Source organism: Camelus dromedarius, chromosome 19 (genome assembly GCF_036321535.1).
Source record: "Camelus dromedarius isolate mCamDro1 chromosome 19, mCamDro1.pat, whole genome shotgun sequence".
In the NCBI taxonomy this organism is placed as follows: Eukaryota; Metazoa; Chordata; class Mammalia; order Artiodactyla; family Camelidae; genus Camelus; species Camelus dromedarius.
The window spans coordinates 18,111,545-18,137,911 of record NC_087454.1 but is presented as its reverse complement, the minus strand read 5'-3'; the positions used below and the strand labels follow the sequence as shown (position 1 = coordinate 18,137,911).

The window sequence follows — 26,367 nt, the reverse complement described above, 5'->3', positions numbered from 1 at the left end:
TAGAATAAAATCGTTCTTGGTCTCTACATTCTGCACTTTATCTGTAAATTAAAGGCACGGGATTTCAAGGTGCACTCGATTTCTCAGTTCAAAAAAGGAGGTTGGGGTGGGGGTGGGGGAGAATCCCTGCGACATATTCACCTTCTCACGGACTCACCAAGAAAAAGGCAAGTAAAACAGACCTTCTTCTTCAAACAATTTCCTGAAGTGTTTCTAAACCAGATGAAGAAAATGTGAAAAAGTCAGTTCTCTTTCCCCACAATAATGTGGCAGCGAGTGACGGCGGCCAAAGGAAGGTGATAAGATTAATAAAAGGTCAGGAAGAGGGGAGAGCTCCGAAGATGAGAACACTGAGGAGCCCCAGCTTGAAGCTATCAGGAGGAGTTAACTGCAGTCAGCAGCTACACAGGCTGATTACACTGAGATTATATAGAAAGCACTTTGGATACAGTAAGCTTTCACAAATGCCCCCAAATGACTACAATCACTGTTTTTGAGATGGAACACTCATTCTAGCAGCCACAAGTCGCTAGTGCGATCCATGTCTAAGAGATGACAGAAACAAAATAAAACTGGACAGCAAGTCCTGAGCCAGACAAATAAATGGGCTTCCAGCGGTGGGCAAGCTCAAAACACTGTAGAAACTGCATTAATTAGGCGCCTTTTTAACCCAGCAGTTTAAGCACCGCCCTTTCCACTTTGTCTGAAAACGTGGGCGGGGCTTCGGGTCTGGGAACTCCCTGAGGTGGCCTGAGAAGTTCCCAAACAGGTCCGAAGTACCACTATATAAAGTGGCGACTTTGCCTACTGAACGTTGTATTTGTTCGAATCGCGAATATGTCTGGTCGCGGCAAGGGCGGGAAGGGCCTTGGCAAAGGAGGTGCAAAGCGCCACCGCAAGGTGCTGCGGGACAATATCCAGGGCATCACCAAGCCTGCCATCCGGCGTCTGGCTCGTCGAGGTGGCGTCAAGCGCATCTCCGGCCTCATCTACGAGGAGACCCGCGGCGTGCTGAAGGTGTTCCTGGAGAACGTGATCCGGGACGCGGTCACATACACCGAGCACGCGAAGCGCAAGACGGTTACGGCCATGGACGTAGTCTACGCGCTCAAGCGCCAGGGCCGCACCCTCTACGGCTTTGGCGGCTAGAGTTTAAAACTTCCACTTAATAACTCAAAGGCCCTTCTCAGGGCCACCCCACTAAATCTGTTAGAAGAGCTGTAGGCACTAATGCTTTCCGTTTCTCTGAGCACCCAACTGTAGGTTTGGCGGTTTTCGGAGAGCTAGATTTGACATTGCAATTAAATGAAACCGTTTCGTAACCACCCCCCGCCCCGTCAGCATCGCCACATTGAGTGAAAAGTTCTTTGACCTACATTACCGTTTTTTACAGAGGCTTAGTATAAACTGGGATCTCTTGCCATATGTCCGCTTTGCTCGCACTTCTCCGTCAAGGACAAATAGTTCTGACTCAGTATGTCCAGCAATACCTAAAATGCTATCATGGGCTTTCACAAGAAAAGTTGGCCGACCCTTCTTTCAGCAAGCTCTTTGAGGGGTTCTTAAACACGCTGAGGCCTGAGAATACTGGCATAGAACATAATGACTAGATTTCAAGCAACTTCGATGCCTCCATTTATAATACACTCAAGTTCCCTTTCATGTTATTCAGTAAACAGTTCAATCATCATACCATGTATTTAAAATAGTGCAAGACACATTCAGATTCTTGAGACAACTTTCTTAATTATGATGCATCTTGCAAACTTCTAAAAAAAGCCAGTATTTCCTTTGTACATTGTTCTAAAGACCTAAGCAGAGGCGGGAAAATGCTTCCCTTTCTTAAAGGAATAAACCCAGATTAATTCTGTGGGCGGGATGGGAAGGATGGGAGGGATGGGCGGGAAGGGCGGGAAGGGCGGGAAGGGCGGGGCAGACAAGGGAGGTAGCAGTCTATTGTCCAATCAAGACGCGAGAATTGCTATAAATAGTGGGACCACCGGCTCCTGTTTTCACTTTAAGTCGTTGTTGCTTCTCAGTCATGGCTCGCACTAAGCAGACAGCTCGCAAGTCCACCGGCGGTAAGGCGCCGCGCAAGCAGCTGGCCACCAAGGCGGCCCGCAAGAGCGCGCCGGCCACCGGCGGCGTGAAGAAGCCGCACCGCTACCGGCCCGGCACGGTGGCCCTGCGCGAGATCCGCCGCTACCAGAAGTCCACGGAGCTGCTGATCCGCAAGCTGCCGTTCCAGCGGCTGGTGCGTGAGATCGCGCAGGACTTCAAGACCGACCTGCGCTTCCAGAGCTCGGCCGTGATGGCGCTGCAGGAGGCGTGCGAGGCCTACCTGGTGGGGCTCTTCGAGGACACGAACCTGTGCGCCATCCATGCCAAGCGCGTCACAATCATGCCCAAGGACATCCAGCTCGCGCGCCGCATCCGCGGGGAAAGAGCTTAAGTTTTCTAGCGTTCCCAATACCCGACCCCAAAAGGCTCTTTTCAGAGCCCCTCAGCTGTCACCAAGAAGGAGCTGTTCATCCTCTTAGAAAAAAGGCAGGGTATTTTGATGAAGTCCATTGTGGGCTCAGTTGTCCATTCCCTTGCCGATAGGCATAATTTGGAGACAATAGTGAAAACGAGGGGTGGGATTGCTGTGTAGTCTCTACTCCAGGTCAGCATATTGAGCTGTTTTATGTGAAAGCGCTTATGTAGACATTTTGGAAGCCAAAACAGGTTATCCTACACGAAGTGAATGAAGGAAGGGTGCCCGTTCTCTGGGAAAGTATTTGTGGTTTCTATGGATAGTTATTTTTTTCCAAAGTGTTTGCCCTGTGACTTCAGAAGATGTCTTTTGCATTCCTGCTGCAGGGGGAAATGGTGGAGGCTCCAGTCTCCCAGCTGCTATGCTAATTACTACCAGCTGTATAAATTTGCCAAGTTACTCATCCTTTGAGACTCGTACAACTAAAATGTGGCAAATGAATTCAAGTTTGTAGAGCGTGCTTCGACTAGTACCTGGCACGTAGTAAGTGCTCAGCGGATTTTAGCTTCCATTATGACTGTCTCCTGCCCCTAAAAGTATGGGCCTCCACTCCCAACCTTCGCAAATATGAGAGCTTTGTGATTGAAACAGTAGGGGACATTTTCTTAAGATCTCCTTTTCTTTAGTTCTCGATTTGCATAATTCTGAAAGAGGCAGGCCTATAACAATATATCATGAACTGTGTCTTTGGAGTTCAAAGCAGCAGAAGAGCCAGATAGTAAATACTTTAGGTTTTGCAGGCCACATAATAGTCTCTTTCACATTTTTCTTCTAATACAATTGAAAAATAGAAAAACTCGTAGCTGGAGGGCCATAAAAAAACAGGCCACTGTCCAGATTTGGCCGTAGTAAGCTATAATTTCAACCCCAGGAGTTCCTGAGGAGATATTTGTTGGCCTACAGTTTTCCATGGAAGAACTGACTGTTGATCGCATTAGAGATCCTAATCAACACCCTATTCAGGCATAAAATCCTTTTCATGCTTCCTCCTCCCCCCTGCCCCCTTCAAATAGCAAAATTCACCCACCATTCCACCTCCTGGTCTTTGCCTCAGTTCCCTTGGATATTAATGTTTTCCTGAATTCTAAAATTTATCACCTCCATTCCCAATATCCAATCCACACTTCTTGTATTCAGTGGCTAATTATTTCACTTAAAGATACAGTTCTGTCTTCACTTAACACATACAAAAATACCCACACTGATGTCCTACAAAAGAGGGTGTTCCTGATCATGCAATTTGTTAAATGGTGACGGAGCTAAGGAGTCTGAGTGAGAAAATTGGGAAAAGCACCTTGAGAGGTGGGCAAAGTCCCATGCTATCTAAACAGTTTGTGCTTTAAGGGCTACTGGAAAACCTCAAATAAATTTCAGTAAGTTTCAGTTTTTTTCTAAAATACATTATCTAGGCTAAGGAATTTTTTTTGCCCTTACTTTAATGAATTCACCTAGGAAGTAGAGAGAAAGCATCGTAATCAAAAACATACCAAACATACTTGTTTGAATTTGAACGCAGGTTATTGGATCCTGAAGGCAAAGCAATTTCTGTTCCTCTTGGAAAAAGTCACTTTGACAACAGAACTTTTCCAAGCTGCAAAATATTCTCTAAAGACACTGGCATGTGGAAATTCCTTGGGAAGCCGAACCGGTTTTTAAAGTAAGATGTATATAGCTAATTTAGGGCTAGAGGCTACCGGCAGCCCTGCGTCTGTGTTACTTGCTGCAGTTCGAAACAAAGTTTATGGCAAAACCAAGGAATCTAGTATCTTTCCTCTTGCAAAAATCTAAGGCTGAACTTAGGGACAAAGCCTCTTTAAAAACATTCACTTGATACTTAGTAGAAATTTATTGTAACACACAGCTAACTAGCTCGATGCCTTAAACTGGGTGGATTCGTATGAAAAGCTGAAGGGATTTTTAAAAATATCTTTCATCAATTGTTGGTGATTCTGGAAAACACAAACAAGTATGAGAACCTGGTGGCTGTTTTCCTGTTTTGGAGCTTCAAAGAGTCAAATTCTGTACCATTGTTTACAGCATTTAATCAAATTTTTCGGACTAACAAACACAATTTGGGAGTCCAACCACGAGAGGCGACTGCCTGAGGGCGGTGGATCGGACGCTCCACCAATCACAGGGCAGCATCGGCTTATATAAGCCCTGGGCCCGCGCAAGGCGGCACTGCAAAACTTGCTCTTTGAGTTTTGAATCTCTCTTCCAGCAATTTCATCCATCGCCATGTCGGAAACTGCTCCTGCTGAGACGGCAGCCCCGGCTCCAGTGGAGAAATCTCCTGCTAAGAAGAAAGCAGCCAAGAAGGCCGCGAGCGGTGGCGCCGCGAAGCGCAAAGCTTCCGGGCCCCCTGTTTCGGAGCTGATCACTAAAGCTGTGGCTGCTTCCAAAGAGCGCAATGGCCTTTCTTTGGCTGCGCTCAAGAAGGCGCTGGCAGCTGGCGGCTACGACGTTGAGAAGAACAACAGCCGTATCAAGCTGGGTCTCAAGAGCCTGGTGAGCAAGGGCACCTTAGTGCAGACCAAGGGCACCGGCGCCTCCGGCTCCTTTAAGCTCAACAAGAAGGCGGCGACCGGGGAAGCCAAACCCAAAGCCAAGAAGGCGGGGGCTGCTAAAGCTAAGAAACCTGCAGGGGCCACCCCTAAGAAGCCCAAGAAGGCTGCTGGAGCCAAGAAAGCCGTGAAGAAGACTCCTAAGAAGGCTAAGAAGCCTGCGGCTGCTGGTGTCAAAAAGGTGGCCAAGAGTCCCAAGAAGACCAAAGCTGCCGCAAAGCCTAAGAAAGCTGCCAAGAGCCCTGCTAAGCCCAAGGCAGTGAAGCCAAAGGCGGCCAAACCCAAAGCCGCTAAGCCTAAGGCAGCAAAACCCAAAGCTGCAAAGGCGAAGAAGGCGGCTCCCAAGAAGAAGTAGGAAGTTGGCGCTTGAAAAAAGCAAACCCCAAAGGCTCTTTTCAGAGCCACCCAGAGATCTCTAAAAATAGCTGCACACAGTACTGTTATACTAAAACCACATTGCTTTCTCAACCCCCTTCCAAAGCAGTTTGTCGCTTCCCCCTGTCTATTTCAGCTTTTTCTATTTAGAGATTGAAAGCTTCCTTTCTATACCTTCTCAAGATCTAAAGCCAGAAAACGGCCTTGATTAGGCAACTTCTGCAAAATTGTCCCAAGAATACATAGAGCATGGGTTACTACTGGTATAGAGGTCCTGATTTCTAGGGTGTTAGCTACAAGGACACACTCACTTTGAATTAAATAGCCCGCGCCAAGTTCCGATTGGTCAATTCTTTCAATTCAAACTTGGGAACCTCTTGTTTCCTTCGGGACCAAGCTACCTGCACCTGTACATTTCTCCATTTGATTGATACTGTACTTTACCAAAGCTCCTGATTCGTCACATTCCTTAGACATGACTAGACGTCTAAGAGCATATAAAATCTACACCTGATAAATGACTTCAAATTGCTTGCCAAACAAGTTACACGAAATTCTCTTCCCCCAGTCAACAGTGACAACGGGAGTAGGTCAAAGTATTATCGCAGCTCCTCCGCAGACAAAGTAGGTGGCTCTGAAAAGAGCCTTTGGTTCTTTGCTCAAAATTGCGTTACTATTGAGGCCTTCCTACTTGCCCTTGGCCTTGTGGTGGCTCTCAGTCTTCTTGGGCAGCAGCACGGCCTGGATGTTGGGCAGGACACCACCCTGAGCAATGGTGACTTTACCCAGCAGCTTGTTGAGTTCCTCGTCGTTGCGGATCGCCAGCTGCAGGTGGCGCGGGATGATGCGCGTCTTCTTGTTGTCGCGAGCCGCGTTGCCCGCCAGCTCCAGGATCTCGGCCGTCAGGTACTCCAGCACCGCCGCCAGGTACACCGGCGCGCCGGCCCCGACCCGCTCGGCGTAGTTGCCCTTGCGGAGCAGGCGGTGCACTCGGCCCACGGGGAACTGGAGACCGGCCCGCGAAGAGCGGGTCTTGGCCTTGGCGCGAGCTTTGCCGCCCTGCTTACCACGTCCAGACATTATGCAATATCTAAAGCCTATGCAAGAGACGAATAAAGAAAAAGAGGACAAACGCAAAATTTATAGCTGCAGCTGGGCGCGAAAAAGAAGCTATTCCATTGGCTACCGTTGCAGTTTCATTTTAAACAAGACAAACTCAGTGCCTTTAAAACGTGTGTTCTCATTGGACAATACTGTCATTTAACATCATCACTCGTATTAGCCAATCAGACATAGAGCTTTACAATATTACTTGCATACGGAGCTGTAAATAAAAAGGACTCGACCCGTCCCGTGCTCACTTGTTTCTGGAGTGTTGTGACTTCTGTTCACCATGCCCGAGCCAGCCAAGTCCGCTCCAGCCCCGAAGAAGGGCTCCAAGAAGGCGGTGGCCAAGGCGCAGAAGAAGGACGGCAAGAAGCGCAAGCGCAGCCGCAAGGAGAGCTACTCGGTGTACGTGTACAAGGTGCTGAAGCAGGTCCACCCGGACACCGGCATCTCGTCCAAGGCCATGGGCATCATGAACTCGTTCGTCAACGACATCTTCGAGCGCATCGCGGGCGAGGCGTCGCGCCTGGCGCACTACAACAAGCGCTCGACCATCACGTCCCGGGAGATCCAGACGGCCGTGCGCCTGCTGCTGCCCGGGGAGCTGGCCAAGCACGCCGTGTCCGAGGGCACCAAGGCCGTCACCAAGTATACCAGCTCCAAGTAAGCAAGTCCGCCAACTACCCACGACCCAAAGGCTCTTTTCAGAGCCACCCACGCTTTCCAAAGAGAACTGGCACTTACCAACTTTAGAGGAAGATAAAGGCCTTTAATAAGCCTTTAATAAATGCTTCTAAATTGGTGCAAAAATTAGATTTTGGGTTTCTGATGTTTCAAGTAAGATTATAGAGACATGCTAGAGACATGACCCAAAACGAATTTTATTGTAGTTACTTCATTTAACAACCAGACTCATTTTAACTATGACCCAACTAGTTGCTACACAATTTCAAGTGTTCTTTAGCTGAACGTTTACAAGTTACCATATTCACCAGCTGCTGACTGCAGTCCCTCACCCTCCTGCCGCAACATGATCCAAAAACATCACAGAAAACAGGTTAAAGGAAAATTACCAGGTTGTATTCCCTTTAGATTTTTCTTATGTAACATCAATCCTGGATATGTGCTTTCTTGCTACTTCCAACTCACACATTTGCACAAAATAACCTCGTGTTCGCATAAAGATGGAGAAAGAGGAAAAGGATTAGAATGGAATTAAATCACGTCTTTTCACCAGTTAGGGGTGGGATTGTATCCTCATTTGAAAATCCAGATGTTTGAATTTTTCTACCACTTACTCTACATTTTTCCTGGGTAGACCAAGGTACTGTACGTGTCTGCACGTCCACATCTTTCGTCGTGAAGTTCCACTAAGATGCAATTGGATCCTGCAGCATATTCTTAAGTGTTAATGTTTTACCACCTTTGGAGTTGGGTGGCATTCCTATTCACTATTTTCACATGGTCAAATTTTTTACTTGGGAAAAAGAATTGACTGTAGGTCATTTTCTTTCCTGAGTCAGCTCCACATTGCATCTCATTCTATTTCCGCCTCACCTTTTTTTTTTTTTTTTCTCCTGTTTGAAGGGAGAAATCCTACATGAAAAGGCAATCTTTGAGATGTGAAGAGGAGTATCAGGATGGCATTTTTCTGCCAGGGGGAAATGCAGTCTCCCAGTGTTTAGGCCGGTATTTTAGAGCTAATTAGACATTTTCAAAAATCAGTGTGGAAATAAAAGTCCCATGCATTCTACCGACCATCAGATACTAAGATCTTAAAAACCTAACATCTTTGCTGTTTTTCTAGGTATTATTCAACCTTTTTCCGTTAAAGGACAGGAGGACTTAGGTTTGCGGGAATAGAAAGTATAAAACTGAGGCTGAACAAAGGAGCTCAGGAGCAAAGGAGAGAGTTAAAGCCATGACTGCTGACAAAGCTAGTGATTGTGTTTCCAGTAGCCTCAAAAAGTTGGCTGGAAACACTTGCAGAATATTTATGGAGTTTAATTCATTTTTTTAACTACATGAATCAACATTAAATATGAAATTAGTATTGTTATTGATGCAGTGAAGACATAAACTAACACTAGATTGTTATTTCTTGAAATACACCATATGGCTGTTCTCCATTCTGTAACGCCCCTGTTCATCTACCATCTAAATCCTGTCCGTCCTGCAGAGCTAGTGTCCAAATCTAATCTCTGAAACCTTCTTTTATTTTTCCAGCTTGCTTTGTTCTCCTTTCTTGAATTTTTTCCAGATTTTTTCCCCTTCCTATTTCAACCTTTCCCACACACATACATCCTGCCTATGTGCAAGCGGGGCCCTCCCTGTCTTTCCTGTATTTTTATGCCTTTATTTCCATTAGACTTAAGAAGTGTGATTTATTTCTAGAGTCTTCTTTTAGTATTTAGCATTTTTGTTTTAGAATTCATTTTTAACCAATATTACCTGTCCCTGCTGTTATGGTTGGCCTACAGGACTGACATTTGAAATTAGGAGACCAGTTCCTAAAACTTTTACTACTTACTTTAATAGGCCAAGATTTCAGCTTCTCTGAAACTCCGTTTCCCTGTCAGTAAACTAGGGATAACATCAATTTTATAGTCACATGAATATTGTGAGGATCAGCGAGAATGCTTTGTGAATGCTTATGAATTGTAGATTAATAGGCACATATATTTTGTATATATTAAAAAGGAATCTTGTACATCTATTTGGCATTTGAAAGGCTTAGGACATCTTCATGTCTCAAACTCAACCTCAAAATCCAACCCATACAGTGTTTATTAGTTCATTTTTTCTTTCAATAAACGTTTGTTGAGCACATATTGCATCCCATAAACTCTTCTAGGTGCCAGAAATACAGCAGTGAACTAAAGAGAAAAAAAGTCATGCACTCACAGAGTTTATTTTCTAATATGGGAAAAGACAGGCTGATAAAAACTGCAATAACAAAAGAGTGTCAGAAGATATTAAATGTCTGGTACACGAAGCAGAAAAGAAAGATAGGAAATGTTTTTTTTTTCTTCCATTTTAAATAGCATAATCACAGAATGCTCATCAACAAGGTGAAATTTTAACAAAGATGAGGAGATGAGGGAGTAGGAAAGATAATTCTAGGCAGAAGGAAGCAGGAACAAGAGGCCTTGAGTGTACATGTGGGTTGAGGGGGAAATACCTGGTGTTCTTTAAGGGACAGGAGGTGGCCAGTGTGGCTGGAACTGAGGCAACAAAATAGCTGGAGGTGGGAAAGAGCGGTGGGGAAGGAGCTTTCCAGAATGTGTTAAACCTGGTATGACAGTATAATGTCTTTGCATTTCCTTGTCATGTATTTCAAATTCTTAGTAGTTGCAGAATGGTTTTGGGTGATCAGCTGTGACTCATTTCGACCCCTCATCCTGGACCTCAAAGAAGAACAGGCAAGGTGCTCTGCATGGAAGTGTCATTTTGCTTCTTTGCTGAAACCTCCCAGAGAGGTCAGAGAGAAGGAGTCACGGCATCAGGGCCCCCAGAAAAGTGCCAGACTCTTCCCTACAGATATAGGAACCCCAGGCCATTTATTCCCAACAGCTACTTTTTGTTCCAGTATAGTCCCCTTCTCCACAGCCTCCTGAACTGAGCAGATCTCTGTGGAAGAATCACTAATTTTGAATCGGCTTCCAGTTGGGGTTCCCCAGGGACCACATGAACATGGGCCATTGACAAATAAGGCTATCTTTCAAACATTAAAAGCCATACTCACTTTTTAATACACAGGTCCACTCCTGAATCTTAACCTTTCTGGCACTTCTTTCACTTTTTCTGGCTTTATTTCCACCCTTGTCTCAAACCAAGACAGCAAAATCTTTCATATTGTTTCTCATGGTATATTAGCCATATAACTAGGAAATAAGCAAATGGCCACTCTCACTCGATCAGTTCTGTAGTTCCAGTTTCTCACTCCTTTTGCATCCAGCAGTTACATATTTTGAAACAATATGTAACTGCTGAGATTTGCCCCCAGAGATTCTGATTAAATTTATCAGAGGTGGAGCCTGGGCATCTGGGGTATTTGAAATTCCCCAGATAACACTGATGGCTCTGAGAATTGAGAGGCACACTATTCTGTGCCAACTGTGGGAAATGGCCTCTCAGATGGCATCCAGTGACCCACACCTTCTAATATCTGTGCCCTCCCCTCATTGCTCCAGGATTATGGTCAACAGGATATGACAGAAGAGATGGTATGTCACTTCCGAGATTAGAAAAGAGACTTCCACTTCTCTTGGATCACTTGCTGCTGAGGAAGGAAGCCAGCCCTTGTCATGAATAACCTTATAGAGATGCCCACATGGTGAGATACTGAGGCCTCCAGCCAACAGCATCATAAATAAGCAAGACTTTTCTTGGACCTTAGAAGCTCCAGTCCCTGTCAAACCTTCAGATGACCAAAATCCTTGATGGCAGCCTCATGAGAGATCTTGAACTCCTGACCCTAAGAAACTCCGTGAGGTAATGTGTTTGCTGTCTCAAGCTGCTCAACTTTGGAATAATGTGTTACACAACATATTTAGCTGATATACACCAACTAAAGTCTCAGCAATCCTTTCTTTCAAGGTTGAACCTTGTTATACCTCTTCCAAGAATCTATCCCAGATTATCACATTCCTGAGTAATATTTACTACCTCTAAATTCCTATAGCAGTTAATATTAAACATAGTTTGATGTAATTATAATATGATAAATAACATTAATTATATTATATTTTATATTTATATATACAACTACATATGCTATAATTATTGTTAATATTATAATAATGTATTATTTATGATTTATATAACATATATAGATATATAATTTATGTAGCAGTATAAAATATAATAGTGTCATTTTGCCACTTATTGTTTTATGACATTGCTTATATTATTTGATTTAGTATTGCTCAAACTTCAGTTATTTAAATTCCACTTTTATGATTTTTTTCTTTTTGCTGTATCAGGGTACTGCCTATACCATTATTTACTTAATCTTTTTCTTTAAATATACTCTGTAGAAAATGAAATCAATGTATTTAAAAAGACAACTGTACATCACTACCTTACTGGAAAGTTTCTACCTCTGACCATAAACAGAATATAACTAAAAAATATTATTAAAATATACATATTATTTAAGTCCAGTTATATGCCATTTGCTGCCTACTACTTTGAGCCTCAGACATGTTCTTTGTTATGAAGTTGAAAAATCGAGGTTGGGGTGTGGGAGACAAAGGTTAACAAGTGTTAGAGAGAACTTAAAGATCTGCCAGTGATGCAGGAAAATGGATGTGGGGCATGAGGAGGGCTGTGTCCCAGGTCTCAGTTGAGCCCCTGGGACATGTCCCGCCAGGTGTGGGTCCTTGGCTTTGCACAGGAAAGAATTCAAGTGCGAGCCACTGTTGAGTAAATGTAGATTTATTTAGAGAGACACATACCGCATACAGTGTAAGGCAAGATAAAGGCAAAGAAAGAGGTGTGGGAATTGGGTGTTCAGGTTAAAGTAAAAGTAGGTAAACACTTCATAGACAGAATGTGGACCATCTTTGAAGGGGAGGGAGCGAAAAGGCTGCTAGGCGTGGTGTTGTCAGTTTTTATGGGCTCAGTAGCTTCACATGCCTACAGGTGAGATCATTTCAACTGCCCTGGGGAAGGGGCTGGGATTCCCATGAATTGGGCCAGTGCCCATTCTTTGGCCTTTTGCAGTTGTCCTTGGGACTGTCATGGCGCCTGCGGGCATGTTATTCATCACGCTGTTACAGTGAGCATATAATGTAGCTCAAGGTCTACTAGAAGTCAAACTTCTTAATCCTTAAGTCTTACTAGGAGTTGAAATCTTCCACCATTTTGGTGTTAAATTGCTGTCATTCCTTGAGTGGCTGTGCTCTACCCTCTTCCCTCTTGTCTCACCAGCACCAAATTAACGCTTTCCCAGTTACTTAATCAGAAAAATTTAGAGTAGAAAAGAGAATGATATTTTCATTCTCTGTTTCAACATTTTAAACACCAAAGTCCATATACTGCTTATAATCATTTTCTGTGCCCCCAGTAGTACTTAGTACCTATCTGGGAAAATGCTGGTTTCATTAATGTACTATTTAATTGAGCTGCCATAATATGTCTAACTCAGGAAATATAGAAGTATGTGACCCAGGGAAGCTCACTTTGTGGTGGAACATTTATTAAATTATACTTATTTTTTGTTCTCAAACTATTTAATTATTACTTATTTTGTTGAAAGAAAAAATTTGATGTAATGCCTTTTTTATAATAACTTTCCTTTTTGTACCTCATTCAGGTGCCAAGAACATACTTGGAAGCAATGTATATCATCACATAAAGTCCTTCTTGGAAAACTAGAACTTTATTATTCATCTCCAATTTACAGATAATCAGGAGAATCGCAGTGTTGGGCTGCACCCCGCAGGCCTGCAAACCCTATAATTGCCCAGCCTGGAGATGGAAGAAAGAGCCGGGAGACAGCGACAGAGACTTCAGTGGTTTATTGGACAGGAGATCTTACACGTCTGAAGCAAGGTCCTGGGGCAACACCTCACTCTGTACCAACAGCGGGCAGGACATGTCAGCAATTTTCCCCGGGGTGTACCAGTCAGAGGGGGAATTGATGTCAGGTGGACTCATCAGTTACCAGGAAACCAGAGAGGTGGCCGTTTCTCACCATCCCTTTGGTTAACAACCATTAAGGGGGCCATATTTTTCTTTAATAGCCCAGCATGGTGAAGCCATTTGAAGGTCTAAGAATCAGAACAAGTACCCATTGGAGCAGAGGACAAGCACTTAGGCAGGTGCTGATCAGTTCTGATTAAGCGGAAGGGTCAGAATAAAAGACTATAGAACGAATTTAAGAGCAAAGCCCAAATTTATATACTAAAACCTGAAAATGTTGTTGAAAGAAATAGGAGAAGTTTAAAATAAATGGTGAGATATTGCATTATGCTGTTTTAAAATACTGAATTGGTCTTCTCCCCAAATTCATCTGTTTTGATGCAATCCCTATAAAAATTCCAGCATTTTTTCTTCTGTAAAATTGATAAGCAAATACTAAACTTCACATGGAAGTGCAAATAACCTAAAATATTAATAAAATATATTTGAAATATAAAAAAAAGGAAAAAGAGGAAGGGTCAGACCCGTGAGTAGGGTGAGGTGAAGGAGGGACTGGTCCAGCAGCGGATGTGCAGAGAGCAAGAGGACAGCCATCAGGCATGGCCTGATTGTACACAGGCTCTTTGAAGTAGTAGCCCAGGTACCCAGCTAGCAAGTATGGGGCACAGTGTCCAAAGACTTTCCAGGGCCTGTGCTCCTTCCACCTGTTTAAGCCGCTTTAGGGTAGGCTCTTAATTAATTCTAAATATCAGAATGACCTGGTTTGGTGCTTCATCCAATTTTTCTATTTTCAGCATTTTATTCTCCTTCATATATTTCTCTTGCTTATCTCCTTGTATGCCTGGAAGTTCTTGATTTCATTTGCTCTAGTATTCTGGGGATTACCAAATGTCAGGGTGTCTGTCATGGCTCTACGCTTAAGGATCTGCCCTCAAGGAGTAAACTGTATGGCTCTTGGCATCTAAAGAAAAATATCACGTTAGTTATTGGCTGCCATTTTTTAAGTGTGTACTATCTTTGGATATTGTGCATTATCTAATTTATTTTTCCAATCCCATGAGGTATGTGCTAGTGGTATCTCTGTCCACAGGTAAAGTGCCAGAAGATTGGGACTATAACGTTATATTAATGTATTGGCTGCTTTATTAGTTTACTACAGTTGCCATAACAAGGTTTCTCAGTCTAAGTGGCTTAAACAACAGAAAACTATTCTCAGTTTTGGAGGCTGGAAGTTCGAGATCAAGGCTCCCCAGCAGAGTTGTTTCCTTCTGAGGAAGGGCTGTGAGGGAAGGACGGGTTCTAGGCCTCTCTCTTTAGCTTACAGATGGCCATCGTTCCCACACACATGTGCTCCTTCTGTACTTGTTTGTGTCCAAATTTCCTTTTCTTTAAGGGACACTAGTCATATCGGACTAAGGCCTACCCACTCTCCAATGACCTCATTTTAATTTAATTACATGTTTAAAGACTCTATCCCTAAATATGGTTACTTTCTGAAGGTTGTGGGAGGAATAAAAATTCTTCCCATAATAGCTGCCTTCCTTTAAGTAGAACAGCCCATAGAAATCAGAGGTGTATGCTTCCCTTCCTGGGACTAGGCCTAGTTTTGCTTCTTTGATAATAAGGAATGAAGACAAAAGAACTAAGAAGATGGGTTAATGTTTAAACTTCTATTTTAAAAATGATTATAGGGAGGGTATAGCTCAAGTGGTACAGTGCATGCTTAGTATGCAGAAGGTCCTGGGTTCAATACCCAGTACTTTCTCTAAAAATAAATCTAATTACTCCCCCACCAAATATAATTATTAAATAATACAATAATACGTAAAATATTTTTAAAAAATTACATAGTAGCTACTGCAAATCCAAGTCTCATCCATAGTCATGCCTTTTAGCCTTTCACTTGGGCAGACCTGGATTGCTGACCCTCTGGGAAGGGGAAAGTGAGCAGAGAGGTTATTACTATGTAGGTTATTACTATGGATTTTTGCCTCATTAGAAATTAAAACTGGAAAAAACATTCATTGTGGTTAATCATTTTAAAATTACAATAAACTCATTCTAATGTACATATTTTATGAAGATGGCTATACTTTTCAAAATAAAAAAATTAGCAGAGTGGCATTGTTTTACAGCTTGCAAATATCTTTTTTTTTAATTTAAGTATAGTCAGTTTACAATGTGTCATTTTCTGGTGTACAGCATAATGTTTCAGTCATACATAGACATACATATATTCATTTTCATTATAGGTTACTACAAGATATTGAATATAGTTCCCTGTGCTATACAGAAGAAACTTGTTTTAAGTTTGCAAATATCTTTAAAGTCTGACTTAATAGAAGTCAGCCAGATTCTCATATTTGTTTTTGCATTCAATGTGTTGCAATCTAACTGTCAAGTGGACATTGAGGATGGAAAAGGAAAATAAGTTTCAGGATAATTATAAAAACAATTTTGTACTCACAGATCCACCAAAAGGATCTCTGGGACCCCTTAGGGGTCCTCAGACCACATTTGGAGAATGACTATCTTTGGGACAAAAAGAAAGCTAACATTTCATTTATTTATTTAGTAACCATAATGTTGGTGGTAATGTTGAGGATGGCTGTGGCAGAAACTGCTACGTAGGATAGTTTGAGAACGCCCAGGGAATGAGAGTTTGGATTGATTCCCAACCATGGCAGTCATTAAAATGAAAATTGTTGTACTGAAATGAAATTTTAGTTCACAAAGCATCAATGACTTTCTCAGGGAGCTCTTATTTTGAGACTGGATTCTATAGCATTACAGGAGGTGGCCCTTTCCTGAATGTAAGCAAAACAGACCCTTGAGATTTGCAAGGATAGGCACTTTCTGGAAAACAAGATGCTCATTTCAGGATGTAGGGCACAAAGACTTGGGAAAAGAGTAGACTGAGATATCAAATTTCACCACGTGAAATTCTTATTCAGCTCATCATAGTGTTTGTTCCAATTGATTCTCAGAGTCGTGGCTTTTTAGATGCTGAATTTATTCCAGTGGACAACTACAGCTGTTCTGTTTGCTTAGTTTTGATTCGCCAATTAGCACTACTTACACAGTGGGGATTCTTTCAAGCTTTCTTGCCTCTCTTACCCTAAGTCTTGCCATTGTTACACCAACATCGGAGATCATCCTTGCTTTCAGTCAGCATGATGTCCTAGACACATCAGGATATCCCTTGTCTCAAAACCTGCAATCAGGTCCTCTTCAAGGACTTTAGTTTCTTGAATAGAGGTGGAAACCTCCACACCAGGGTTTATGTTAGATTATTCTGGGAGAGCACTGAAGCACCTGGCTTATTCAGGGGACTTTGAGAACACATTAATGACAAGCTAAAAACAGTTTTTCAAGGCTAAGCCCATGTTACTTTTTTTTTTTTTTTTTGGGAAGTCTTTTATCTTATCCCAGAATAAAAAATATTTTTAAATCAAACTCACTTTTCTTCTTGAGCTGATAGCTTCACTGTTATGCCATGTAAAACCACCTCACCAAGGTTAATTTACCAGATTTGGGGGGTGATTTACCAGATTTTGGGGTGTCTATCTAAACAATGTTTTAAAAATAGTATTATTAAAATGTTTTAAAGCATACTACAATGGACTCTTATCCAGGCATACAATTTAAAAATATCCACAACACATTAGTAATTTTAATATTTCATTTTGAGTTTTTGGAAGAATTACTACAGTCCACAGCTAATAAACATGAGGATGCTCTTACTACGTTGCCTTTTTGCAAGGTATAATTCCAAGTGATTCTCATAATCATTACCATCTATACCAGTTATTTTAAAAGAAGATGAAATTTTAATTTTTCCAATGCTCATTTCAAGAGAATGACAAAAACTACAGAAGCATTGACTGTCCAGTTTCCAATTATTCTATTAATTCCATTAAATATAATAAAAAGCATAATAGAAATAAGAGTATAATAGCTGTATCTGTATATGTATGTATGCATGTATAAAGTGTTTTCTGACTAATGGAATATGAAGCTAGAATCTCAAAGGATTAGATTTATTTATATTCTCCATCTCACTGCTGTTCTGTACCATGAGCATAAAATAATCAGAAAATAGACAATCAATGCCTTTGTATTTTTTGTCATCTTCCTGCAGTAAGAGTGTTGGGAAAAATTAAAATATATTTTAGTGTATTGTGTATAAATAAAGCATATTTTATATGCTTATAATATATATATGCCCATACATGCACACACTCATAGCACAGTTATTTTAACTACAGGCACCACTGAATTTCAATTTCTTAAGACTTTTTGTCAAATATGGTTATTTATATTTGACCAAATACATTAACACATACAGAATACCTTAATTTTCCACTAGTTTATTTTAAAGATGTTAGTTACAAATATTGGGGGGAAAAGTGAATTAAGATGAAACTACAATCAAATTAAGAATTATTTTTAAAAGTCCAGTGTTACATTTATACAGTGTCACCTTCCAATTGGAGTGGAATATTTTTATACAGTTCCATATTTTCAAAATAGTCTTTCACAAGAACAAACTAGTAAATGACACTGATATATCTGGGTTACATTTTAAATGCAGCTTCAAGTTCTCACCACATATATATATTCTAGTTTTTGGTGTAAATTTATGTTTTTTTCCCCTTGAACAAGTGCAAAGACATTAGAATTTATTATTGAATGTTTTGTATTATGCAAAATCTGAACATTTTCATGAATGGGCCATGCCTATACTCTCAATATTATATTCTGTATTATTTTCAGAATTAAAGTAGACAGGATATAATACCATTTTTATAGAATTAAAACATACCCAAAAAACCCTTAACTTATTCATGGATATTTTCCTTCCTTATAAGTGCATGAGGAAATCTTCTGGGAAATATTTTGTGTCTATTTTATTATAACACATTAAAATCATACTTTTTAATATCATGTCTAAATTAAAAATTCAGGTATTTGACATTATATATCACCTAGAAAAAAATAAACTAATACAGTTTCAAAAAAGATATGTATCATACCCATTCAACCTTGAATGTGAGGCCTTAAACAAATATTCAAAGTAGTTTTTCCCTTCCCCCTTTTCAAGACTTGAGCCTTGAGACTTTTCATGGCTAGTCACTCATTTCTGTCTTAGCATATTGCAAATTAAACTTATTAGGTCACCTGTATATTTTCACATGGAATTGGAACAAGCAGGAAATTTTGCAGCAAGTGGTCAATTGGTAGAATAGTATACTTTTGGGGGAAGCGTTTCCACACTTATTGGCCTGCAAAGAACAAGAGTTTTAAATGTCATTTGTAAAGGTTTAAAATGAAGAGATGGATTTTGACTTCCTGAATTGAGAATAGGGGAACAGCCTTTCTTCTCTACTTAATAATTTTCTTTTAAAACTCATTCCAATTAATAGAGAAATAGTTAAGTCCAAGTGACACAAATATAGAAGGAAAACATGGAGCAGATTCTGACACGAAAGGCAGGGAGTAGGACCTAATCCCTCCAGTACAGAGGAATTTCACTCAGAAATTAGGGAGTGGAGAAACTGGCAGAGATCTTCCCCCAAAGCCGCACTGCCCCAAATTCTCCCAATTAGGATAGACCCACAAAGGGAAACCGTTGGTTAATTTCAAACTACGCGCGCGGCTTCTGGATTGGCTACCGATACAACGTGGCAACTGGTCGATGCGTGCAATGATTTGAATTGGATTCTGGCTTCCATTTCTTACTTCTGCCTTTTCTAACTTAATATTTGGGAAATCCAAACTCAGGGAAAGGGGATTAAAGTCAGCACAGCTCCCGAAAGGAAACAAAACGAGTTGTGGCTTTCTTATTGCATGCCAAACATTACATGAGTCAGGCATCTACACGTTAAAGTTAAGGAAGGAGCGTTCAGGTCGTTGTAAAGGAACTTTTTGCCAAATTGAAATTTTTAAACGGGAGCCAACTTTGCTTTTGGACAAAGGATATTTTGTCTTCTTTACTACGCTTATCTGATAATGAATCTTATCCTTCTGGACATAAAGACATAAAAATGTCTCGCGCATGCTGCAGCACCACCTACACTGTAGTGGAAGTAATTTTTAACAAGATCAAAATAAGGAAACGCGGAACTTGTTTCTTTGCAACAAATAAGAACCAATCGCTGCAGAAAGTGAGTGTCAGTTCTCTTTAGAATACTGAGTGGCTCTGAAAAGAGCCTTTGGGGTGTAGGCTAAGCCTTACCGATCGCTCCGCTGCGGTCTGACTCACTTGGAGCTGGTGTACTTGGTGACGGCCTTGGTGCCCTCGGACACAGCGTGCTTGGCCAGCTCCCCAGGCAGTAGCAGGCGCACGGCCGTCTGGATCTCCCGGGACGTGATGGTCGAGCGCTTGTTGTAATGCGCCAGGCGCGACGCCTCGCCCGCGATGCGCTCAAAGATGTCGTTGACGAACGAGTTCATGATGCCCATGGCCTTGGACGAGATGCCGGTGTCCGGGTGGACCTGCTTCAGCACCTTGTACACGTACACCGAGTAGCTCTCCTTGCGGCTGCGCTTGCGCTTCTTGCCGTCCTTCTTCTGCGCCTTGGCCACCGCCTTCTTGGAGCCCTTCTTCGGGGCCGGGGCGGACTTGGAGGGTTCAGGCATGGTCGGAAATTAACTGCTGAACAATTCAAAAATAACAGGAAGGATGGGTGTGAGGCTGTACGTGTCTTCTTCCTTCACGGCTACTTAAACGAAGGAGGCAGTGAGTAGAGCCGTGTTGTCTGATTGGTGGTAAATCCCGGACACGTCATATAAAAGTTTTGTCCAATCAAAATAAGTATATTTCAAAACCACGATTTCATTGGGTTAAGTAAAACTGTAGTTTCAGCCAATGATACGCTTTCATTTTCGCGCCCAGAAAAGACTATAAGTAGGGTAGTTCCCACTTTATCAACTCAGGTTGTATTCAGGTTGGTGGGTTATAATTCCGTAATGTCTGGACGAGGCAAGCAAGGAGGGAAGGCTCGCGCTAAGGCCAAGACCCGCTCTTCGCGGGCCGGGCTCCAGTTCCCGGTGGGCCGTGTACACCGTCTGCTCCGCAAAGGCAACTACGCTGAGCGTGTTGGTGCTGGCGCGCCGGTTTATTTGGCGGCGGTGCTGGAGTACCTGACAGCTGAGATCCTGGAGCTGGCGGGCAACGCGGCTCGCGACAACAAGAAGACGCGCATCATCCCGCGCCACCTGCAGCTGGCGATCCGCAACGACGAGGAACTCAACAAGCTGCTGGGTAAAGTCACCATCGCTCAGGGTGGCGTCCTGCCCAACATCCAGGCCGTGCTGCTGCCCAAGAAGACCGAGAGCCACCACAAGGCTAAGGGCAAGTAAGAAATCTGGTATCCTTTACAACTAAGACCTGTCCAAAACCAAAAGGCTCTTTTCAGAGCCACCCACTGTATCAAAAAAGGAGCTGTGCTTTCGAAACCACATTGTTGTGGAATGCTAAAATGTTAAATAATACCGTTTTGGATATTCTATGTCTAGGTCATTCTGCCGAGATTCCTTAGATGTTCCCATAGTTATGGTTAAACCCACGAGGGCGAAAACTATCCCTGTGATTGCTCCATTGGGATCGAATGTCATCTAAAGCAAAAAGTTAGCACACTGTCACTTTATAGCCTACCTTCTCTAATTCAATTGATTCTTATCGAGCACCACTCAACTTCCTAAATGTAATTTGAAGAGTCATGAAAAAGGGTTAATTCCCAGTCTCAAGTAGCTTCAGGCAGAGAATGCATTTCATAATGGGCTGTTTACATACATGGTAGGAGAGGTTTATTCCTTAACAAGAAAAGAGGACACTTAATCACACCTGTACAATATCAGGTTCCATTGTCAATGATTTTAGCTCCCTACTTCCCCACCACCATCACTGAACATTCTCTCAAATCAAGTCACCCTAGCTAGAGAGGGCCTTCAATTCCTAGCCACATCAGCTAATGTCTAGTTTTCCTTATGAATGCGTTATAATGAAAATGAATTTGTATGGCATTCCTAGTCCATTGGAATAAGTTTTTTGAGTCTCCTGAAATACTTGTTTTTCCTATATTTAAATCTCAACTGCAATCACATGTATAAATAATGTTCCTTGGAATATAAGTGACCACAATAGAAATAGAAAAATACCGTATGATAACACTTGTATGTGGAATCTTATAAAAAGGAAAAAGAGGACACTAATGAACTGATCTAACATAACAGAAAGACTCAGTCATAGTAAACAGTCTTGTTTACGGGGGGAAATGGGGTGGGAAGGGATAAATTTGGGAGTTTGAGATTTGTAAATGTTAGCCACTATATATAAAAATAGATTTTTAAAAAACCCAGAAAATTTCTTCTGTATAGCACAGGGAACTATATTCAATATCTCGTAATAACCTTTAATGAAAAAAATTACTGGGACATTGTGCTGTACACCAGATATTGACACATTGTAACTGACTATACTTCAATTTGGAAAAAGTGACCACAGCAATCATAAACATGAGGCAAATGTCACCTCCCCCCCCTTTTCTTTTTAACTTGTGATTATTTGATGTTGGAAGACCCAAATCCTGACTTCAATGAAGCTAATTATTCATTTTATTAGTCTTAAAAAGTCATCTGCATTATTTGAATTTGTAAATTGTAACCAACTATATCTCAGAACTAGAACTCTGAAGCAGAGTAAATGATACAGCTCCAAGGAAGGCCTATGAGTTCTTCCAATTTTTTAAAATAAAATATGCTGTTGTTATTGTTAATGATGTTGATGATGCGATTACTAACACTTGCTTCTTTGTATTATTTCTATTCCCCACAAGAATCATCACACTGTTAAAATCATACCTTTATAATTATTAGTGGTTTTGATGAAGTCAACGAATCTATAATGAAATCGTTGATAAATGAATATAAATTTTTGTTTAAAATAAAATATTTAAGTGTGGTTTGTCATTGTTTATAATTCCACATGTTAATTGAAGTTTTTAAATTAATTGGCTATTGATACAATTTCATTGTGTAAAGCACTTACTATTCTTCTTTACTATCTACATATTCAGAAAAAAAACCTTGAATTTATAAATGGAGATAACAAAACTTTCCAAAAACCTTGCCACAGTAATTTAGATATTTATAAGTTCAATTAGATCCTGAAGATCTCTTCAGAACTCCAAAATTCATACTGTAAATTAGTTTTCATATGAGGCAAAATTCAATTTTAGTGGCAGAAGATTTATGAAAGTATTGTTTAAATTTTATTTCTGGAATTGGCCTTCCCATTAATTTTCCTCTACTTACCTTAGATTATTATGAAAGCACCTAACAGTATCTTCCCATATAAGATTTGCTGTGTTTTGTTAGGGAGAAAGGATTTTCTTCTACCCTTCTAAGGTCCTTTTGCCTGGTCTAATAATCAAATCAACATGACATAAACAGGAGAAACTCAAATTTAATTTCCTACATACAGGAATCCCACATACATGAGAAGTTCAGAGACAGAAAGGTAAAATGAGGTTTATATGCCATCCTGAGATAAGAAATGTGATAGGGCCCTAGGACTTCCAAGGACAAGAGGATAATTCACAGGACAATAGGAAGAAAAGTAGATGTTGGGCAATTAGTTTGCCCTGCCATACAGGTGGGTCAATCAGATAAAATTTTTCTCTGATAATAATTCTCATTCTGGGAAAGATTCCCATTTTAAATTCTTCTGGGTAGTTAAGGGAGGGGCATAAGTTTCTCTTGAGACCTTAGAATGTCACTTGTCTTTAGCTCAAAATAGTCCACATGCAAAAGTGGCACATTTTGGGGAGCTCATTCTGAATCCCTTCAGTATCTTAGCTTTAGTTTACAAGGGCCCTTAGAGTGCAGACTGAGTTTTATTCTTATTTGCACCTCCCTAGACCCTAGTTCAATGACAAGCCCATGAAATATCATCACTAAATTGTGTTCATTTTGTAATAAAAATTCTTATAAAGTAAGTGATAGAAATAAAAGCAAAAAAGAAGTTGAAATTTAAACAAGGGTGAGATCGTGTGGGGAAAATGTAGGGATTGTTAAATGAATAACTTCAAAATAGTTAAACTGGAGAAGAAAGCCTGACGATCAGAAAGGGTCCAAGTTGCAAAGACCAGTTGGAAAGATTTACACTGACTTTTCACTTCATGCTATTAATTTATCTGGGAAAGGGTTGATCTGAATGATCTTATTAATTTGGTGTACCTCCAACTTCCTCTTCCAGTCTATCAATAGTCTCACATTTAAATAAATATTACTGATGTTAATGAACATCAGTGGTGGAATAGTGAAACAGCGTGAGTGAATTTGGAAGAAGGCAGGAATTCTGGACAAGGGGCAAACACTACGGACAAAGAATTTGGGAGCCCCCAGCAGCACATATTACTGAGGCTTCCAAAAAATGCCTTTCCCCTAAGATTGTTTTTTGTGGTTTTGTAAACTCCTCTTCCAGAATTTTATCTATTCTTACTATTTTAATTGTTTATATGAAAATATTAATTTCATTTTTTCTGTGGCTGAGACCCCTCCATAATTAAAAAAAATTAACAAAAGAAAAACAGAAGTTTAATACTGTGTACCTCTTATGTGTATCTGGGATACCCTGAGAACTGAGTAAAACTCCCAGAAATGGACTGAACCACCACTTTAAGCACCATCTTCAGCTAAAGACAATAGATGTTGTGGTGGGGAGGTCGTCTGTTGTAGGACTTGACCTGGAAAAGCACAGTAAACAAAGTACGGCAGATTTAACTCCTGCATCTTCTCCATTGATAAATTTCTTGTAAGTTATCTTTCTCTTCCTGGCACATAGAGGGAGATATGCTTACAACTGGAGATTTCTCATATAAGTGTAAACGTCCCATAAAAAGGGGTAAATGCTACCATTTTTAAAGATTCTCCTTGTTTGCTTTTTCTCAAAAATAATCACCTCAAAATAGTCCTTTTGCTATACAGGGATATTTGGGGGTGGCATATTCTGCTCTTCATTAGAAATGTCAGTATAGTATCATACAACCAAGGATAGTGAAGAACTACATTTACATTAAATAGAAAAATAATCTATTTATAAAACCAAAAAATGGCTGCTAGGGAGTTGGTTAAAACTGTATTAAGAAAATTCATAAGAATAACAGGCAGACATTAAAATATTTTTCTGTTTAATAAAGGAAATTGATTAAAATGTAATCAGGGCAAAGAGGTCCCAAAATGCATACAATTTCTTTAAAAGGATATGTGCTTTTATCTGTTCACCAAAACAGCAAATTAGCTAGCAGTGGTGATTTCTGTGTGGTAGGAGAACTAGTTGTTATTGCTCGCCCTGTTCTGTATTTTCCACAACATTAATATTTTGCGTTCGCATTCAAAAGCAATTGTTAAAGCGTTAAAACATAGTAGATAACAAAATAGTTACTATGGTACAAAACTCAGTACAAACGAACCGAGAAGGCCTCTTTTTTTTTCCCCCCCTTCGTCAGATTCCCCTCCCCCCAACAACACTTCCCGCCGACTTTCTTCACGTTTTCAACTCGGTCCGCCAACGGATGTATAAAAGCCCGCATCAGGGCAGGTTACAGACAAGCTGTAAGCTAGCTCTTGTTCTTTCGCTATGTCTGGACGTGGAAAAGGGGGAAAGGGCCTTGGTAAAGGAGGCGCTAAGCGCCATCGGAAGGTGCTTCGGGACAACATCCAGGGTATCACCAAGCCTGCCATTCGGCGCCTGGCCCGGCGAGGTGGTGTGAAGCGCATCTCCGGCCTCATCTACGAGGAGACCCGCGGCGTGCTGAAGGTGTTCCTGGAGAACGTGATTCGGGACGCCGTCACCTACACCGAGCACGCCAAGCGCAAGACGGTCACAGCCATGGACGTGGTCTACGCGCTCAAGCGCCAGGGCCGCACTCTCTACGGCTTCGGCGGCTGAGTATCTGCGATTTTTTTTTTTTTTTCCACAAAAGGCCCTTTTCAGGGCCCCCTACTCTTTCACTTGAGGAGCTGTGACTGGTGTTTTTGCTTCTTAGTTTTTATTTCTGGCTTGCAATTTTTATCTTCTGGTTTCTGACTTTATTACAAAAACTTATCCTTGCCTATGAAACTTGTAATTCTGGTACTTTTCAGGCAATAGACTTGGATATACTTCCCTTAAAACCTGGAGTCTGTATTATCTAGTAATCCTACTAGAGTAATGTTTACATTGTAATAAAGTTTATGGGGTTATAAGCTAGGAAATAGACCAAATACATAGGGCTTTTTAGTAGAATGGCATTTCTCTTGTAGATGGAGTGCAAGCTTAGGTTTTGGAAGGAAGGAGAGAAGTTCACTTGGCACCTCACTAATTTGTAACGTATCCAATAAGGCCTTAAAATTTGTTTACAATTTAGTGACAGCTATTCTAGCTCCATGTGTCCTGCTCAAGAAACATCTATGCTGTTACGTAGGCTTTCATACTTCAACAGTGTGGAAGGCTGATAAAGTACTTATTAACTTCTCATAACAGTTGGTAAGGATGGGATGTGCTTAAAATGTATTTCAACTAAATTATACGGAAAACAAAGTCACATTATAAAAATGTGCTCCACGATTAGAAAATCCAAGGCAGCTCTCAAACCCAGGAGAACTAATTTAAAGAGATCCTTGGTACCTAATGGGAAAGGAATTAAAGAAACTAGGTAATCCAGAACTAAATCCAAGGGTCTAAGTATCCTCCCAGAGATTTTAGAAGCTATAGAAAGAAACTCAAAGGTGAAAGACATGCAGACACAGACTAAAAAGCAATTGCCCACATGTACAAAAAATGAGAAAACAATGACCAGATTGTTTTATACTTTATAGCTGAAGTTGAAAGCTTAAAAGAACTCCTTGCCTTACCAATAGTTAATCTTTGTAAGGTCAAATGCTAAATGTGCACCTAGCCAGTCTCCCAACTCAGGAATGTTTCCTTGAGGACCCTAGCCTCATATCTTTGAAAAACAAAGAAGATAACACTGTCTCGGTTTCCTCGGGAGAGATGGGCCTAACTTGTTATCCCTTGATTCCAAATTTCCAAGCCTACATACATGATATTTGAATGGTTTGTATACACTTAGCTGTATAAAAGAGATTTCT

General features: G+C 41.1%; 6 protein-coding genes across 6 annotated transcripts; 4 read left to right on the top strand and 2 right to left on the bottom strand.

The window, feature by feature from the left end:
• The first annotated feature begins 834 nt into the window (after window positions 1-834).
• On the top strand, window positions 835-26,296 carry LOC135318565 (uncharacterized). The gene is made up of 3 exons (XM_064476033.1): window positions 835-1,126; window positions 2,001-2,370; window positions 24,859-26,296. Exons 1-3 carry the CDS (start codon window positions 838-840, stop codon window positions 25,184-25,186), a joined length of 987 nt encoding a protein of 328 aa, XP_064332103.1. The 5' UTR covers window positions 835-837; the 3' UTR covers window positions 25,187-26,296.
• H1-5 (H1.5 linker histone, cluster member) lies at window positions 4,724-5,455 on the top strand. Its single transcript, XM_010974712.3, has one exon. It carries the CDS (start codon window positions 4,775-4,777, stop codon window positions 5,453-5,455), a length of 681 nt encoding a protein of 226 aa, XP_010973014.3. The 5' UTR covers window positions 4,724-4,774.
• Window positions 5,471-6,593, bottom strand: LOC116147782 (histone H2A type 1). Its single transcript, XM_031435491.2, has one exon. It carries the CDS (start codon window positions 6,553-6,555, stop codon window positions 6,163-6,165), a length of 393 nt encoding a protein of 130 aa, XP_031291351.1. The 5' UTR covers window positions 6,556-6,593; the 3' UTR covers window positions 5,471-6,162.
• LOC116147786 (histone H2B type 1-C/E/F/G/I) lies at window positions 6,816-7,273 on the top strand. Its single transcript, XM_031435496.2, has one exon. It carries the CDS (start codon window positions 6,869-6,871, stop codon window positions 7,247-7,249), a length of 381 nt encoding a protein of 126 aa, XP_031291356.1. The 5' UTR covers window positions 6,816-6,868; the 3' UTR covers window positions 7,250-7,273.
• LOC105084569 (histone H2B type 1-N) lies at window positions 17,581-19,972 on the bottom strand. Its single transcript, XM_064476025.1, has 2 exons — window positions 19,469-19,972; window positions 17,581-18,515 (listed from the first exon to the last, which is right to left on the bottom strand). The coding sequence occupies exon 1, from the start codon at window positions 19,870-19,872 to the stop codon at window positions 19,492-19,494; it is 381 nt and encodes a 126-aa protein (XP_064332095.1). The 5' UTR covers window positions 19,873-19,972; the 3' UTR covers window positions 17,581-18,515; window positions 19,469-19,491.
• LOC135318562 (histone H2A type 1-like) lies at window positions 20,175-22,160 on the top strand. The gene is made up of 2 exons (XM_064476014.1): window positions 20,175-20,591; window positions 22,071-22,160. Exons 1-2 carry the CDS (start codon window positions 20,203-20,205, stop codon window positions 22,108-22,110), a joined length of 429 nt encoding a protein of 142 aa, XP_064332084.1. The 5' UTR covers window positions 20,175-20,202; the 3' UTR covers window positions 22,111-22,160.
• Window positions 26,297-26,367: the final 71 nt, after the last annotated feature.

Excerpts from the sequence above, each read along its gene's own strand:
- LOC135318565 (XM_064476033.1), top strand. The coding sequence starts at position 838 with ATGTCTGGTCGCGGCAAGGGCGGGAAGGGCCTTGGCAAAGGAGGTGCA. Across the intron at positions 1,127-2,000 it reads GCTCAAGCGCCAGGGCCGCA|CGGCTCCTGTTTTCACTTTA; the intron begins CCCTCTACGGCT and ends TAGTGGGACCAC. Across the intron at positions 2,371-24,858 it reads CTCTTCGAGGACACGAACCT|CTCTTGTTCTTTCGCTATGT; the intron begins GTGCGCCATCCA and ends GCTGTAAGCTAG.
- H1-5 (XM_010974712.3), top strand. The coding sequence starts at position 4,775 with ATGTCGGAAACTGCTCCTGCTGAGACGGCAGCCCCGGCTCCAGTGGAG.
- LOC116147782 (XM_031435491.2), bottom strand. The coding sequence starts at position 6,555 with ATGTCTGGACGTGGTAAGCAGGGCGGCAAAGCTCGCGCCAAGGCCAAG.
- LOC116147786 (XM_031435496.2), top strand. The coding sequence starts at position 6,869 with ATGCCCGAGCCAGCCAAGTCCGCTCCAGCCCCGAAGAAGGGCTCCAAG.
- LOC105084569 (XM_064476025.1), bottom strand. The coding sequence starts at position 19,872 with ATGCCTGAACCCTCCAAGTCCGCCCCGGCCCCGAAGAAGGGCTCCAAG.
- LOC135318562 (XM_064476014.1), top strand. The coding sequence starts at position 20,203 with ATGTCTGGACGAGGCAAGCAAGGAGGGAAGGCTCGCGCTAAGGCCAAG. Across the intron at positions 20,592-22,070 it reads CACCACAAGGCTAAGGGCAA|AATCATCACACTGTTAAAAT; the intron begins GTAAGAAATCTG and ends ATTCCCCACAAG.